Source organism: Elephas maximus, chromosome 4 (genome assembly GCF_024166365.1).
Source record: "Elephas maximus indicus isolate mEleMax1 chromosome 4, mEleMax1 primary haplotype, whole genome shotgun sequence".
Classification (NCBI taxonomy): Eukaryota; Metazoa; Chordata; class Mammalia; order Proboscidea; family Elephantidae; genus Elephas; species Elephas maximus.
Window position 1 is genome coordinate 28157429 of NC_064822.1, and position 16782 is coordinate 28174210.

General features: G+C 37.2%; 1 protein-coding gene across 13 annotated transcripts in view; it reads right to left on the minus strand.

Moving 5' to 3' along the window:
* Positions 1 to 4284: 4284 nt before the first annotated feature.
* Positions 4285 to 16782, minus strand: part of ANKRD26 (ankyrin repeat domain containing 26) — an 88600-nt gene continuing 76102 nt past the window's right edge. For 11 of the 13 annotated variants that reach the window (XM_049881775.1, XM_049881774.1, XM_049881773.1 and 8 more), the window contains 3 exons: positions 15495 to 15723; positions 5685 to 5730; positions 4285 to 4450 (listed from right to left, as the gene is read on the minus strand). In XM_049881775.1, coding sequence (XP_049737732.1) covers positions 4314 to 4450; positions 5685 to 5730; positions 15495 to 15723 — 412 coding nt within the window. In that variant the 3' untranslated portion in view covers positions 4285 to 4313. Of the gene's footprint in view, positions 4451 to 5684; positions 5731 to 9860; positions 12032 to 15494; positions 15724 to 16782 lie in introns of those variants that run through there. The other 2 variants (XM_049881766.1, XM_049881767.1) reach the window with 2 other exon arrangements.

Below are 16782 nucleotides of genomic sequence, written 5' to 3' on the forward strand. Positions count from 1 at the left end.
TGTTAAAAACTCAAAATAATGAAAGATTTAATGTCATGACCTTTTAAAGATCTGTCATTTTACCTTTGGATCTACTGAACAAATACTATGACTTTATTTTCAAATTCATATTTGACATCTTTTTGAAGTATATATCTCTTCTCAAATGCATACTATTCATTTTCCCTTTCAAATAACCTTTTTGCCCTTAGAAACTTGAGATGATTTATAACAAAAAAAGTCACCCATTGTTAAGAGTACAGTTGAATGATTTTGAGTAAGTTTATAGAACTGTACAACCATCACCACAATTCTGTTTTAAAACATTCCCTTCACCCCAAAAAGTTTCCATATGCAAGCTGGTGATCAAATTCCACTGAAATCCCACAACTCTCGTGATCTACTTTGTCTTTATAGATTTCCTTTTTTGGAAATTTCATGTAAATGAAATCACATACATTGTCTTGTATGTCTGGCTTCTTTCACTCAGTATAATGTCTCCAAAGGTCATCTGTGTTGTGGCATGTACTGCATTATATACCATATTCTGTACTCCACTGTATACTGTATTTTGTTTATCCAATTACTAGTTGTAGATTTCGGTTGTTTCCACTTTTTTACTATTATGAATAATTCCACTACAACATGCACGTACGAGCCTTTCAAAGTCCTCCCTTCTTTGTGGATTACTTAATTATTCCTGGAAGAGGGTAGAATCTTTTACTTTACCCAAAAAAGAGAAAACATATAAAGTTCACGTACTAAGAACTTAAGTGTAGTAGTTTCCGTTTTCTGATTAACGGTCACTACACCCTTATTTGGAAACCCTGGTGGCGTAGTGGTTAAGTGCTATGGCTGCTAACCAAAGGGTCGGCAGTTCAAATCCACCAGGCGCTCCTTGGAAACTCTATGGGGCAGTTCTACTCTGTCCTATAGAGTCGCTACGAGTTGGAATCGACTCAACGGCACTGGGTTCTGGGTTACACCCTTATTTCTTCCTATAAGCATGTTCTCAGTAAATATTATATCCTAAAAGGAATCAGGGCTTCTAGGAAAAATGGCTGATTCTAGGGCTGGAGCAGAGAAAATATACAAGATGAGCCTGGAGCATCTTCTCGTGCCACAAAGTAAGGAAAAGCTCAGAGAATAATGTGGACAGGTCAAAAAGACATGGAAGCAGATTAAAATGCACAGCATTGGCCTAATCTGGGCCAATTTGAACACCAAAATAAAAAGCTTTCTCTTCTCCCTCATTTATTTGTTTGCTTGTCTTTTCTTTTATTTATCTATCAATGTAGAAGGAATGATGGAGTAAGAAGATCACTACTTGGCAATCAATATAATAATCATTCAAGCAAGAATCAACGGATGCTAAACCTAGTGGGTGAAAATTTGACGAATAAGCAGATATCAATGTCCCTACATGGCACAGTTAAGCTCTGGACTACTAGCCATAAGGGTGGCAGTTCAAACTCACCTAGAGGTACACTGGAAGACAGGCCTGTGCATTTCTACTTTGCACACATGAGGTTGCCACCGAGTCTGAATCGACTCAAAGGCAACTAACAATAAGCAGATACTGAGTTTCAAAGTATCTCCACACACAAGATGCTTATGAAATACAAAGGGTAAATAGTAACTTTACAGTGGACAAACCTATAGATACTCCTTAACCAAGTGACCAACGTTGGCATTGCCAGTAATGATACTAACGGCAATATGTGAGTCCAGATATGAAGCGTGAGAAGAACTCAGCATCACTTCTGTGGTATTCCTGCCCAAATGGCATAATGTGAATCTAGTCAGAGGGAAGCATCATATGAACCCAAACTACAAGAGAGCCTACAAAATGACTGACGTATATACTCTTCAAAAGTATACAGGTCATCCGGACAGAGTGGGAGAAAAATATAGAAAATTCAAATTCACAAAAAAAAGTCCAGACTTTATTGCTCTCATGGTGACTGGAGGAACCTCTGAGACTATGGCCACCTGACACCCTGCTAACTCAGAAGTGAAGCTACTCCCGAAGTCTACCTTCTAGCCAAAGATTAGACAGGCCTCTAAAACAATAACACATGAGGAACATGCTTCTTAGTTCAATCAAGTATACAAGACCAAATGGGCAACACCTGCCAAGATGAGGTAAGGTGGACAGGAAAATTGGATGGACACTGAGCACCCAGAGTAGAAAGGGAAAGGGAGAGAGTGCTGACACACTGCAGGGATTGCAACCAATGTCACAAAACAATTTGTGTATAAATTTTTGAATGAGAAACTAATTTGTGCTGTAAACTTTCAATAAAGCACAAAAAAAAAGTACCAGTCATGAAAATCAAATGACTCAGAAACTGTCCCAAATTAAATAAAAGTGAAGAAACAGGACAACTGAATACATTATTGAGGTAATAATGAACCAATTTTAATTTCCTGATTTTGATAATTATACTGTAGTTATATAAGATATTCCTTGTTTAGGAAATACACATTGAAGTATTTAGTAGTAAAGAGGCTTTATGTCTGTAACTTACAAACAGTTCAGAAAAAAACACCTATATTATATATCTGTATTTATATTTATCTAGAAAGAGAAGGGGAGAAGGAGGAGAAAGGATAAAGCAAATGTAAAATGCTCACATTTGGGAAATGGTATCCAGGAATTCTTTGTACTATTCATGCAACTTTTCTTTAAGTCTGAAATTTTCAAAACTGACCAGTTATAAAAGAAAAGTTTATCTTAAAGTTATAAACCACTGAATAAACTAAACCACGAATCCATATTGCTAGAACTAAACAAACAAATGGCAAGTTTGAGGAGGAACAGAGATATCCGCATTGTGTCACATGAGCTCCCACAAAACGCTTACTAATTACAAAGTGAAAAAGTAACACTAGGGAGAAGCTAGGCAGATACCACCTGAAGTGATCAATGTTAATATCACCAGTAACAGGACAAATTAAAATTGTGGGTTGAATGAATGACAGGATGCGATGAGAAGATTACAGAATCATTTCTGCAATTATTCTTACCAAAAACATATAATCTGAATCAAATCAGAAGGAAATATCAGAAAAATAAACATTGAGGAACAGTCTACATTACCGGCTTTAATTTAAGATTGAAGTCAAGGAAAGTCTTGGCAAAGTCAAGGACATTCTGGAAAGTCAAGGAAAGACTGAGGGCCTATTCCAGATTGAAGACAACTAAAGAGACCGATAACTAAATACAATCCATGATTCTGAACTGAATCCTTCTCCTATAAATGGCACGGTAGACAAGTGGCAAAACTTAAAAAGAATCCAAGAATTAAATGATAGGTTGAATTAATGGTAATTTTCTGGTTGTATTGTAGTCATGCAGGCTATCCCTATTGGTAGGAAATACATACTAAAGTAACCACGGGTGATGGGAAACGTCAGCAATTTACTCTCAAAAAATGGTTCAGGGGGAAAAAGCTCTTTGTACTAAAACTTGCAACTTTTCTCTAATTTTACAAATTTTTTCAAAGAGGTAATAAAAAAAATTATAACTTGAAAAGGTGAAAATTCTGGGCAAACCTTAATTCTCCATAAGAACCCAAAAACCAAACCCGTTGCCATCTAGTCGATTCCGACTCAGCAATCCTACAGGACAGAGATCTACAAATCAGTGTTTAAAATTAAAATTAGACATAAGTTTGATAGCGCTATAACAACTCTAATACCTCCAAGCATTGAAATGGACATAGCTGCAATATATCAAAATGTTGTCTGTCTAAATCTTTAGGTCCAGATATAGCGATGAAAATTGGAAAATACAAAGAAGTGATCAGCTAACTTCACTGAAGAATTAATGACAATTTCGTCGTTTGAGTGCTATATAAACAGCTGGCATTTTGGGCAGCTTGAGCACGTAAAGTCCCTGGATGATGCTAACAGTTAATGTGCTTGGCTACTAACTGAAAGGCTGGAGGTTCTGGTCCATGCAGAGATGCCTCAGAAGAAAGTATTGGCAATCCACATCCAGAAAGCCAGCTACTGAAAGCCCTGTGGACACAGCTCTGCGCTGACACATGGGGCTGCCCTGAGTCAAAACTGACTCAACGGCCAACTGACTTTTGATAATTGATTTTCAGTACATAAAACTCAATAATGCTGGTTTTCATTTGCATAATCATTTTTGAAGTTACAGATGCCAAGAAATACAGTTTAAAATACGACATAAATTTTTATAACCACACGTGGTACAAAAATAGTTTCCTTTAATAAAGATTTACAACATGTCATATATTGAATGGCAAACCATTAAAATGTTATGTAAACAGCCCAATAAATAAATTTTTATTATTTATCTTTCAGATCATATAATTTTTCTTCAAAATTTGTACATATTCTTGTGACGTTTTCAAAACTAGATCTTGATTTAGATTTGACTCATCGGTAGATCCTAGAGGAGAAGCTCTACAGGATCCAGATTCAAATTCAGCAGCAGCTAGAAAGAAAAAGAAAGATTATATTTTCTAAAATACTTCATAGTTAACTAAGTATGAGCCAGTGAAGAAAAAGTTGAGAACTTTATCAGTGTTAGTAAAACTGAAAAATATGTACACATGACTACAGTACAAAAGATGAGATTACTATTAAATATAATTATCCATATTTGCACACTGAATTGTCATTGTGGTTAAGTATCAGGACTTCTAGTTTTCTTAATCTTCATTCATTTATTCAATAACCATGTGCTAAGGTACTCTGTATGACAAGTGCCGGAATTACATGATAAAAATGACACAACTGTATACTATAACCTGAAAAAAATACAGATGAACAGGCAATTTGCAGAAAGGGTCATATATGTTATGGAAAACCAAAAACCAAACTTCATTGCCATGGAGTCAATTCTGACTTAAGATAGGTAAAAAAAAAAAAAAAGGGGGGGGGTACTACTGGAACACACAGCAGGGACATCTATCCCAGGTTTATGTCAATAATACAGAGGTGATATGTAAGTTGACACCTGAAAGACAAGTAAAAGTTATGCCAGATAGAGGGAAGAGGCATACGCAGAGCTAGAGGTGAGAAGAACACTGTGGAACTATAAAGAGTCTAGTTTGGCTAGATGCTAGACCAAAGTGGGAGAGTAAGGGTAAGTGGCAAGAGATAAGCCTGAATAACTTGGCAAGAACCAAACTGATCTGAGTGTCTTTAATCCACGATAAGGAATCTGCAATTTATTCTGAGGGCAAAAGGAAACCAACGACAAAGCGAATGATCAGATTTTAAATGTCACCTGTCAAGTGAGGCCTGTTTGAATTGTAATTGCGTGACTAGTACTAAATTAGTCTATCTTTTGGGCCTTTTATTGCTACCAGAAACGTCAGAGCTTGCTGGTGCCTATATTCCCTGAGAGGAATTTCAGTGTGCAGGCAGACAGGTCTCAGGAAGGGCAGGCTGACAGGTCACAGGAAGGGCAGAAGACAAGGAAGGGTGGGGCAAGAAATAAAAAGGGACTCAGGCTTTTTAAGGTTTTTTAAAGATATGGAACATGATGAACGTATTGGGAATAATTCTTCATTACGAGTGATTATGCTTTATTGTCTTTCATTAGATGCGTATAAAGAAATATTTAACATAGTTTCTATTACCCAAACAATGAAAGGATGCTATTACTATCTACAGTTTATTTCAGAAATCAGCATCTAAATTCATAAATTTTGTCAACATACCTTCTTCTAGTTCTCTAGTTATATTTTTTTCCAACTCCTGCTGCATCTGAAATAAGTCAAAGATTATTTATAACGTTTACATTAAATAAGAGACAATATGGTAGGGATAACACCAAAAAACCAAACCTGTTGCCGTTGAGTCTATTCCGACTCACAGAGACCCTACAGACCAGAGCAGGACTGCCCCACGGGGTTTCCAAGGAGCGGCTGGTAGATTCAAAACTGCAGACCTTTTGGTCAGCAGACAAGCTCTTAACGAAGGAGCCACTAGGGCTTTGTAATTTAAATAACGGATCCCTGACGGTATAGCAGTTAAGGGTTTGGCTGCTGATCAAAAGGTCAGCAGCTTGAATCCACCAGCCACTCCTTGGAAACCCTATGGGGCAGTCTTACTCTGTCCTATAGGGTCGCAGGAAACCCTGGTGGTGTAGTGATTAAGTACTATGGCTGCTAACCAAGAGGTCTGCTGCTAACCAAGAGGTTGGCAGTTCAAATCCGCCAGGCACTCCTTGAAAACTCTATGGGGCAGTTCTACTTTGTCCTATAGGGTTGCTATGAGTCGGAATCAACTCGACGGCAGTGGGTTTGGTTTTTTTGGTTTATAGGGTCGCAATGAGTCGGAATCAACTGAATGACAATTTTTTTTTTTTTATTTAAAAAATACTTGAGAGAATAGAACTTGAGAATTGATAGAACAATAAAAACATGTTGCTGCCGAGACGATTCCAACTAAGAGTATTAATCACAAATTAAATAAATTTCCTGCTTATTTTAATTTTAGGTAACAGAGAAAAATATATAAAATGTTGCTTAAATTAATCTAACAAAAATGCAAATATTGGCCTAATGATTGTACATCATTTCAGAAGAGCAGTGTTTGAGCTTACTGGTACAAAGATTAATTCAAGTCACATTTTACACTGAATGCATTACTTTGCAATTCTTAGCAAAACATTAGCTTTTATAAAAGTTAAATCAGTTTTTATTTTAACAGATTTTTCTTTAAAAATGAAATGAACTTTCCATTTGGTACCTTTAGAAATTAAAATCTTAAACTACATTCTGTAATATTAATATTTCAGCACAGGGTCTTAAGTACATAAGATGAAGAAAGCGGTACTGTTTTAATGTCAAGTGAAAATTCTACTGGCAAAAGATAGAGCAAAAATATTATGACATCTGTATCATGGCCGTAACACTTAATTCATCTGAACACAAAGATACAGAAAATCAGTTTTCAAATTTAGTTTCTTTGATTCATGACTTTCTAGAATTAGGAACAAAAAATACATACAATTCTTTAATTGTAACTTTTCCTTTTCAGAAATTAGGGCCAGTTTTCTTTTTAAACATTTATATTTATATAGTTATATTTATCTACTTAATTATGAAATGTGTGGGACTATTTCAAACTATCATGCAAGCATCTCCATCTAGAGTGTTCTTATTTGAGGCAGAGCCCACATGGGACTATAGGCAAAAGCATTACGCCATTCCTCCACAGCAAAGACTCGAAAACCGAAGTAAACGGAGACAAACGTCAATTCTGGAACCCTCTGCGTCAAATGAAGGGACAAAGAGCTCCACCAAGCACCAAATGGAATAAGAAACTGACAGAGAACAGAGAGCGAAGAGGGATACATGCAGAGGTCCCCTATCAGCTAATGCAGCACAGATTCGCCATCTTGGAATCCTGTCGGAAACTGGCAGACAGGGAGTTTGGGAGAGCAGATTCACGGAGTTCCCAGCAGGAGACAGAGCACTCGGTAACCAGTGATACATGCTTTCCCATCCCCTAGCCCTCCTCCCCCTGCTCAACCTCCACCACTTCTCTGCAGGGCTACTAACCACTGCCTGGGAGGCGCTGGCTCTGTGCCATGCAGATTCAACCCACCCACACCAGTCAGCTACTTCAGTGCCATTTCTTTGTTGCTGGTGTTGCTTTTTTTTTTACTTCTTTTGGTTTCTTCCCAGCCCCTCACTTCTTCCCCCTCCTTTCTCTTTAACACCTGACTCTGTGTGCCAGCTTTGCTTTTTCTTGACAGGCTGTGAAGCACCACTTGGCTGGGGAACTGCCTTCCCAGTCCACGGTCCACACTGCCACACTGGTGGGATCCTTGCGGGCTTTTTTTTTTTTTTTTTGCTTGTTTTCTTTCTTTTTTCCCTTTTATTTTTCTTCATTTCTCAGTTTCTCGTCTCTTTATACTTACCTTCTTCTATCTCCTGAATACCTGGTGCTATGTGCCTTCTCCACCCCTTCTAGCCGGGCCGTACTGCGCAGCTTGGAAGCCGCTTCCCCAGTCTGAGCAGCCACAACGGTGGAATCTCTGTGGGCATTTTTTAATTTTTACTTTTATTTATTTTCTTTTTTTCTTCATTTCTTGGTTTCTCATCTCTCCACTCCAACGGCAGGCTCCCTCAGTGCTTCTTATTTTATTTTTTGCTCCTGTTTCTCTCTCCTCTCTCTCTTCTTTCCCATAACAAACACAGCTCCAAACATCACAACTTCCCTCCTCCCCCTCCCTAGTGCCCATCTGCAACACGTACTGAGCACGGCATCCCCAAGCAGCACAGGCACTACCCTGCAATGACCCCCAGCTCACCCTGTCAGCCCCAGTATGTACCACAAACAACCCATCCCAGCCTCTCCCCTTCAGCTGGACCTGCCCTGTCGCACGATTGCTGAGCGACTGGCCCTGCCCATTGGACATGGAGGTGAAAAGTAGCATGACCACAGATGAGCAAACAACAAAGAATGCACAGCCCACCTGCTCAGACATAACCAAATAAAAAAACCAGGATGAAACAAACAGATCTACCATCAATAAATGAAAATAACTACTGAATGTCCCAAAGACAGCAAACCATATCAAAACATATTTTTAAAAAGACAGGACGGTTCTAGTAGGCATCCAAAATAAAACACCAAATGATTTTCCAGAAGAAAAGGCATCAGAACTACCTGACAGGAAATTCAAATCTCTAATATTCAGAGCCATACAAGAGTTGATACAAAAAGCAGACAAAAATAAGGAAAAAATAGACAAATTCATGGAAAAGGCAGACAAATTCATAGAAAATATACATTGTTCTTATTTAAATTTTTCTTATAAATGATATGCTTTCACTAACTGCCCAAAACAGTATCTAAAATAGTATAGTGAATATAATAAACACTTTGCAGTGATAATGATAGTGTGATATCCAATGCCCTTAGAAATTTTAGGTGTGAAGACAGGCAAGTTTTTTGGCTAACATGTTTCCCAATATTTTGAGAGAGTATTTTCCATAACATTTTTGTGACAACAGCACAAAATACAACATGAAAGACAGCTATGAATAACTGTCTTTGGGTAAGGGAGGTCAGGTATATTTTCAAAAATATAAGATGACAAAATTATAACACAGCAGAATACTGTATCAATGAATTTTAGCTAACTGGAAGGATTCTCTGATACCTAGTTTTCAAACTATGTCCCACAGAAATCTAAGGTTCTATAGGAGTCACCGCAGGATTATGGAATAAGGAAGTTATCGCTTCAGAGCCTCCATCCCTGCTTCAGCCAGAACAGATCTACTTTTATCTGTTTTATTTAATATGGTTTCATGAAATTTCCTTTAAAAAAAAAAAGGTCTATTTTTTTTTTTAAGTATGAAAACCACCGATTTAGTCAAAGTCCTTAATTTTACATAAGAGGATATATAGCCTCAGAGAGATTATAGTTTGTCTGAGGTCATAAAGCCAATTAGCTGTAGGCCAGGAATGGGTTTTACGTCTTATAACTAAGCCCCGAGTTCTACTACGCTAGCTATTTCCTCATATTCAGGAAAAATACATAGTTAAATATAACTTAGAGAAATAAACACGTAAAACTTTGTCATGTAGCTCAATAACATACAAGCATGAGACATAAAAGAGCAGCTCTAAATTGTAAATTCTAAAGCTATGAATAAAAATAAATGAACAAAGACCAACAACACAACCTCTGCTAGTCGCAATCAATATACTCTTTTTATCAAGTACATGTTTTTTAAACCACAGGATGGGAACCTGAATAAGAAAATCTTCAGTTGAAAAAAGAGAGCTAAAAAACTGAGAAGATTCTTTCTTAAAACAACTAACATTCTCCAAATAAAACCTGATTTACCAAAATCCATTGACAAGTGAATTGTCCAAGTTGTGGGTCTTTATAGCAAAATTTAAAACACAAAGCAAATTTTCCTTTACCAGCTACCATATTTCTGTCCAACCTGTCATCATTAGCTATGTACAAAAAAAAAAAAAAAATGGGCTTAATCTCAATTACAATTTATATCCAGTCAGGAATGTTACAGGACAACCTTCATTTCTCTGCCCTCAAGTTCCCCCTAACTTCCCCATGAGCTGGCTGCTGTAGAGTCAATTACAACTCATGGAGACCCCATGTGTTTCAGAATAGAACTGTGCTCCATAGGGTTTCCTTCCTTTTTTTTTCATAGGATTTTCAGTGGCTGATTTTTCAGAAATAGATCACCAGGTCTTTCTTCCAAGGCACCTCTGGGTGGACTTGAACCTCCAGGCTTGGTTAGCATCTGAGAGCATTAATCATCTCCTCACGAGAGATGGAGAGACTTACTTAATGGGTGAGTTTGGAGGAAGGAACTGAGACTGCTTGCTTGGCTTTGTATTTTCTGAATTCTCTTCTTTAAAAAGATGAGCCTGCCCACAGTAACATAAATTCAGGTCTGCTCTCATCTGTGTAGTAACCAATCTGTCTTTGGTGGAGGTGTCAAGCAGTTGTTTCCTCTGCTCACAATTCTGTAAGTGTCTAATTCAGTATGAGGTATTTGGAAGCCTACCATGGCTGCTCATCTAAGCCATACCCTCCACTCAGTTATTGTATGTTAGTGATAAAGCTAATATATTGCTCTCCATCTGTCTGATTCCTCTGTTCTGAACTCAGAAGGGGAAGATGAGTGCCATCTGCTGCCTACTCTGACAAGAAAGATGACTACGCAACCCTTATAGAAATGCTTTCTTCTTCCCTGACTCTATAATCTTAAATGCATACTCTTCAAAACAACCCTCACTTTAAAGAGGGGGAGTTGAAAGGGATGTTTTATAAAGGGAAATATAGTGAAATCAATAAGAATGGCAAGACACAATGAATACACATATATGTTCATTCATTCAACAATAATTTATTCACAGGCTAACATTAAAGTTGAGATTACAGGCTGGAAAACAATGTTGCATTCTTTTTTCGGGACCAGTTTGATAAAGACATACATACATTCCCCCAACACACACACATACACACACACACTTTCAGTTAATACATTTCCCATAACAAATTTTTAAATATTGATACTTTTAAATTAAAATTTGGTATCCTTCTCTAACTTAAGGAAGTACTCAAAAGTTATAAAAATAAATATGATTCACTCAAACATAATGAAACCAAGGTAATTTTATCCATTTAGGCCATCACAATTTGCTGTTGTTTTTAGGTGCCATCGAGTCGGCTCCAACTCATAGCGACCCTATGTACCACAGAATGAAACACTGCCAGGTTCTGCACCATGCTCACAATCATTGTTATGCTTGAGCCCATTTCTGCAGCCACTCTACCAATCCCTCTTATTGAGGGACTTCCTTTTTTCCGCTGACCCTGTACTTTACCAAGTGTGAAGTCCTTCTCCAGGGACTGATTCCTCCTGACATGTTCAAAGTACGAAAAACGCTGTCTCACCATCCTTGCTTCTAAGAAGCATTCTGGTTGTACTTCTTCCAAGACAGATTTGTTCATTCTTTTGGCAGCCCCCAGTATATTCAATATTCTTTGACAACACCATAAGTCAAAAGTGTCAATTCTTCTTTGATCTTTCTTATCCATCGTCCAGCTTTCACATGCGTATGACGTGATTGAAAATACCATGGCTTGGGTCAGGCACGCCTTAGTCTTCAAGGTGAAATCTTTGCTTTTCAACATTTTAAAGAGGTTCTTTGCAGCGGATGCGCCCAATGCAATGTATCTTTTGATTTCTTGACTGCTGCTTCCATGGCTGTTGATTATGGATCCAAATAAAAGGAAATCCTTGACAACTTCAATCTTTTCTCTGTTTATCATGATGTTGCTTATTGGTCCAGTTGTGAGAACTTTTGTTTTTTTTTGTTGAGGTGTAATCCATACTGAAGGCTGTGGTCTTTGATCTTCACCAGTAAGTGCTTTAAGTCCTCTTCACTTTCAGAAAGTAAGGTTGTGTCATCTGCATATCAAAGGCTGTTAATGAGTCTTCCTCCAATCCTGATGCCCGGTTCTTCTTCATATAGTCCAGCTTCTGGGATTATTTGCTCAGCCTACAGACTGAATAGGTATGGTGAAAGGATACAACCCTGATGCACACCATTCCTGACTTTAAACTACGCAGTATCCCCTTGTTCTGTCTGAACAATTGCCTCTTGATCTACGTACAGGTTCCTCCTGAATACAATTAAGTGTTTGGGAATTCCCATTCTTCACAAATGAATATCCAACGGCAAATAAATTAATAAGTAAAATTATACTTTCAGTTTGTAAATATTAAACACACATATCTAATATATGTATTTTGCTACAGAGAAACTAACTGAGGGTTTTTTTTTTTGTTTTTTTTTTTTTGATCAAGGAGCTGCAGAATTAAGTACACAGCCATACAGACATTTAAGAACCTTGTAATGAAGTGAAAAAATGAAGGAAACAAAAAGAAGTGGAAGAAAATGAGAAATTATCTGAATCTTTCATAAAAAAACTACTGGGTATCTAAGTAGGTAAAATGAAGTGGAGACATGAGGAATTATACACAGCATATAACTGATATTACAAAATATTTTATTATAAGTCTGCCATTGCCTTATGAGTAATTAGCACGACTATTATAGTAGTTTGATTAGAGTTAAAATTCAGACATGCAAAAGAATGAATCAGGAATCATACCTCACTCCATATACAAAAACCAATTCAAAATGGATCATGTACCTAATTATTAAAATTAAACCCATAAAATTCTTAGAAGAAAATATAGGGGCATGGCTACTGGACCTAGTTTTTAATGATACATTATCTGATATGTCAACAAAACCAGGAGTAGCAAAAGACAAAACAGACCAATGGGACCTCATAAATTACTATTAAATACTTTTGTTCATCAAAGGACTTTACTAACAAAGTGAAAAGACAACCTACAGATTGGGAGAAGATTTTTGAAATCATATATCTGGGTCTAATATCCAAAACACGTAAGAAAAACTTCTACAACTTAACAACAAAAAAGACAAACAACCCAATTTAAAAAATGGGCATAAGACGTGAATAGACATTTCACCAAAGAGGATGTTCAAATGGCCAACAAGTACGTGAATAGATGCTCAATGTCATTTGCCACTAGAGATATGGAAATCAAAACCACAATGAGATACCAACTTCACCTCCATTAGAATGATCAAAAAAATAGGAAACTAAAGATGTTGACAAAGCTGTGGAGAAACTGGAACCCTCATTCATTGCTGGTGGGAATGTAAAATGATACAGCTGCTGTGGAAAACACTTTTGCAGTTCCTCAAAAAGCTGAACACAGAACTACCATATTGTCATGGACTGAACTGTGTCCCCCAAAAACATGTGTCAATTTGGTTAGCCCATGGTTCCCAGTAGTGTGTGGTTGTCCTCCACTTCGTGACTGTGATGTTATGTTAGAGAGGATTAGGGTGGGATTTTAACAAACACCGTTACCCAGGTCATATCCCCGATCCAATGTCAGAGGAGTCTCCCTGGGCTATGGCCTGCACCACCTTTTATCTCTCAAAAGATAAAAGGGAAAGGGAAGCGAGCAGAAAAGGGGGGACCCTGATACCACCAAGAAAGCAGTACCAGGAGCAGAGTGCATCCTTTGGACCTGAGGTCCCTGTGCAGAGAAGCTCCTAGTCCGGGAGAAGATTGATGAGAAGGCTGCCAGAGACAGAAAGCCTTCCCCTGGAGTTGACACCCTGAATTTGGACTTTTAGCCTACTATACTGTTTTTTTTTTATACTGTTAGGAAATAAATTTCTCTTTGTTAAAGCCATCCACTTGTGGTATTTCTGTTATAACAGCACTATATGACGCAGCAATCCCAATCTTATCTACATACTCAGAAGAAGCTAAAGCAAGAACGCAAACAGAAACCTGCACACCACTGTCCACTGCAGCACTTATCACAACGGCTAAAGATGGAAACAACCAAAATGTCCATCAACACATGAATGGATAAACAAAATGTGGTACATACATACAATGGAATATTACTCAGCCATAAAGAGAAATAAAGTCCTGATACATGCCACAACGTGGGTGAACCCTGAAAGCATTATGCTGAGCAAAATACGTCAGCTGCAAAAGGACAAATACCGTATGATCTCATTTATATGAAATAAGCAAATATATAGAAGCCAGAGTTCAAATTCAGAATAGAGAGGCTTTGCCTTGGTGATGTAAACAGAGAGTCTGTTTTTAGTTAGGAAGAAATGTGACTCAATATTCTGTCAGGACACAATGTTCTGTCATATAAAAAGTTAAAGTCTTATGAATATTGTTTTAGTTTTGACATATGTATATAACAACATTTAGGAAAAGAGTTTTATTGCTAAATTAAATGGACATCTGAGAAATGGAAACATTTCTTAAATAAATCATTAAAAAGTTTTAAAAGTGTCAGTAATGTAGCAAAAATCCAAAATCCATGTAAAATGAATCTTCCTATTTGGCACAGATTTAAAAGCATTTACTGAGGGGTACTCACCATGCATGCTGTCAGGCATTGGGTATGAACACAAGTACTAGGAAAGCCTTGAACATAAACATTTTTTAAACCAGTGACATCACAGCTTTTATAAAATTGGAATGAATTTTTAAGTTTGACTTATTAGAAAAGAATTCTTCTGAGAAAAGAGTTCTATGTGCTATAAAATCTACCAGTGATCTATCTGTTCAGGCTAATGTTAACTTCTATATTTTATAATAATATATCACTGAATTAGAAACCAATAAAACTGTAAAATTACTTCTGATATATAGGGCAAAACTTCCCACTAGAACATGAAATCTGAAACTAAAAATTAGCAAACCATCGTAACCATCAAAGATTGTTTCTTAAGCTGGCAAAATGGACACGAAAACAGAGAGTGGTAGGAGGGAGCGGGCTGTCTCACTGTGGGGAGAGTAACTGGGAGTATGTAGTAAGGTGTATGTAAGTTTATGTTTGAGAGACTGACTTGATTTGTAAACTTTCACTTAAAGCACCATAAAAATTATTAAAAAAAAAGATTGTTTTTGTATGTAAACATTTTCATGAGTTTTTATAACGGTGGTCTCATACAGTATTTGTCCTTTTGTGACTGACTGATTTCATTCAGCACAATGCCCCCCAGATTCATCCATGTTCTGAGATGCTTCACAGATTAACAGCACATAGCTAACAGCACTACACATCAGCACTACAATGGTGGCAAGTGGCAAGGTTAAACTCCATGAAATGGTGGAAGATGTGATAAATGCTAAATGTTATGAATGTGGAGAAAGCTCACTTCAACAACCAATACAACTGAATCAGACACTGGAGAAATAATTTATTATAACTGGTTTCCTTAAAGTAAGAGAAATCCAGGAACTTAGACAAAAAAAAAAGAAAAAAGTGAAATTTCAGTCTCCTTCTTACACAGGTAATTATGACCTTTACTTAAAATGCATAAATCAATTAAACAGCTCAGTACTTCACCAAATCAAAAAATGTAAGAAAAAATATAACGTAACAAACCTTAGTCAAGTAGGTCTCCATGCTGTTATTTGAAGGCCGTGGGCTTGAGGTAGGAATCGCTAAATTTTCTCTGGGAATAAGATTTCTATTGAGCACTAAACTACTGTTAACATTTCCAACACAAGGTGGCTCCAGGACGGGTCTGGTCGTAAGAGTGCTAAGTAAAGACCTGTTCTGTTGTTTCTCCACAAGAAGTTTGGTACTGATCTCTGCTAGCCTCTCATTAGTCCTGTGACAATTACAAAAGACAAATTAGTATTTCATTGTTCCCTGAGTGGTTCCTAAATGACATACAGTATTTTTAAATGTTGCCATAATAATAAATGGAATTTCCCATTAAACAGCGTTTTAACACTGAAAATGTGTCAGAACGTATCTCGTGCATACAATTACAGGTTTAAAATTGGTCTAGAGACGTATGTACATTTATTTCCAAGAGGATTCCTAACTAACAAGTAATTCAAACTAAGTAGGAAACGGAAAGAAACAGCTTGTAGTGTCACACATGGTTTAAAAGGTAACACTTGCTATCTTCTGGAATGGCTTTACTTACAAGATTTTTTAAGATGCCATTAGAAATATTTGTACTTAGTAAGCCAGTTTAGAAATCAGGAAAATCACCCCTTGAATACACATTTTCAAGCATTTGCTTGCATCACGCTTGTACATTTCTCCATTAACTCAAGAGAAATTAAGCACTCTACGTTGAAGAATAATTCAGAGAAACAACCGCTAAGGGAGAGTAAGATAACGTAAACTGGTAATCAAAAAGAACTCAAAGAGCTCCAAAAAGGCAATTAGCTCAAAACACTGCTACCAAGGCATCTGAGATGGGACCTGCCCTTTCTGTCTTCCACACATCCCCTCAGACAGATCAAGGTATCATTTTACCCACTTTGTGAATTATACTTCCCTTTCCATGTCTATGTTGGAAACCCCGGTGGCCTAGTGGTTAAGAGCTGCTAAACAAAAGGTCAGCAGTCCAAATCCACCAAGGGCTCCCTGGAAACTCTATGGGACAGTTCTACTCTGTTCTGTAGGGTCGCTATGAGTCGGAATCAACTTGACGGCAACGGGTTTGGTTGTTATTTGATTTCGTGTTTATGTTAATCTGTCACGTGTATGCCTTTACATAATGTAGACTGGAAAAACAATAAAGGATGCTTTGTCTCAAAGGGCCCTCTAGTGATGATATCAAAGATCAAAAAGCTCATTTACAAAGTGCCAGAAAGTGCTGAGAGTTGTAGTACTTTACCTTTTGGATTTACATCACATTATTTTTAGGAAG